At 57.9% G+C, this 558-nt stretch overlaps 1 protein-coding gene across 1 annotated transcript; it reads left to right on the forward strand.

Annotated features, from left to right (window-relative positions):
- Positions 1–364: 364 nt before the first annotated feature.
- Positions 365–543, forward strand: LOC104080369 (feather keratin Cos1-1/Cos1-3/Cos2-1-like; the record flags this gene model as incomplete). The annotated part of the gene is made up of 1 exon (XM_009582743.1): positions 365–543. A coding segment is annotated over one exon (179 nt), but the record flags the coding sequence as incomplete, so codon positions are not given.
- Between the last annotated feature and the right edge of the window lie 15 nt (positions 544–558).

A 558-nucleotide genomic window follows, 5' to 3' on the forward strand; every position in this document is an offset into this window, starting at 1 on the left:
ACCTTTTCCTGTTCATGCAGATGCGTGCTTCTCCATCCTATTGCTGGGTTGTGGTGTTGCTTGTCATGGGAGAGGGAAGAAGGGCGAAGGTCTGATTCAGAGAGTGTCCAGAACTTGGCTGAGGAGGCTCTTCATTGAAGAAATAGGCACCAGCCTCACTGGACCTGGCGATACTTTGCAGTACCCTGTCAGGATGAGGCCAAGAAACCCTTTGGTCTCACTGGCCAGTTTCTACCTCCTGGCTCAGCAGGTGCCCTTGAAACACTCATGGCAGGGTGACAAACTTGTGGTGGGGTGCTCCTCACCTGTGCCTGTGTTCTCATTCTTCCTGAGCCTCTCTCCCAGGTGCACCTCCAGCCCTGAGACTTGTCCTGCTACGACAAGTGCCTGCCGTGCTGGGTCTGCGGCCCAACCCCGCTGGCCAACAGCTGCAATGAGCCCTGTGTCAGGCAGTGCCAGGGCTCCACCGTTGTCATCCAGCCCTCCCCCGTGGTGGTGACCCTGCCTGGCCCCATCCTTAGCTCATACCCGCAGAACACCCTTGAGGGATCACCCCCC

This window comes from Fulmarus glacialis, unplaced genomic scaffold, assembly GCF_000690835.1.
Source record: "Fulmarus glacialis isolate BGI_N327 unplaced genomic scaffold, ASM69083v1 scaffold7158, whole genome shotgun sequence".
NCBI lineage: Eukaryota > Metazoa > Chordata > Aves > Procellariiformes > Procellariidae > Fulmarus > Fulmarus glacialis.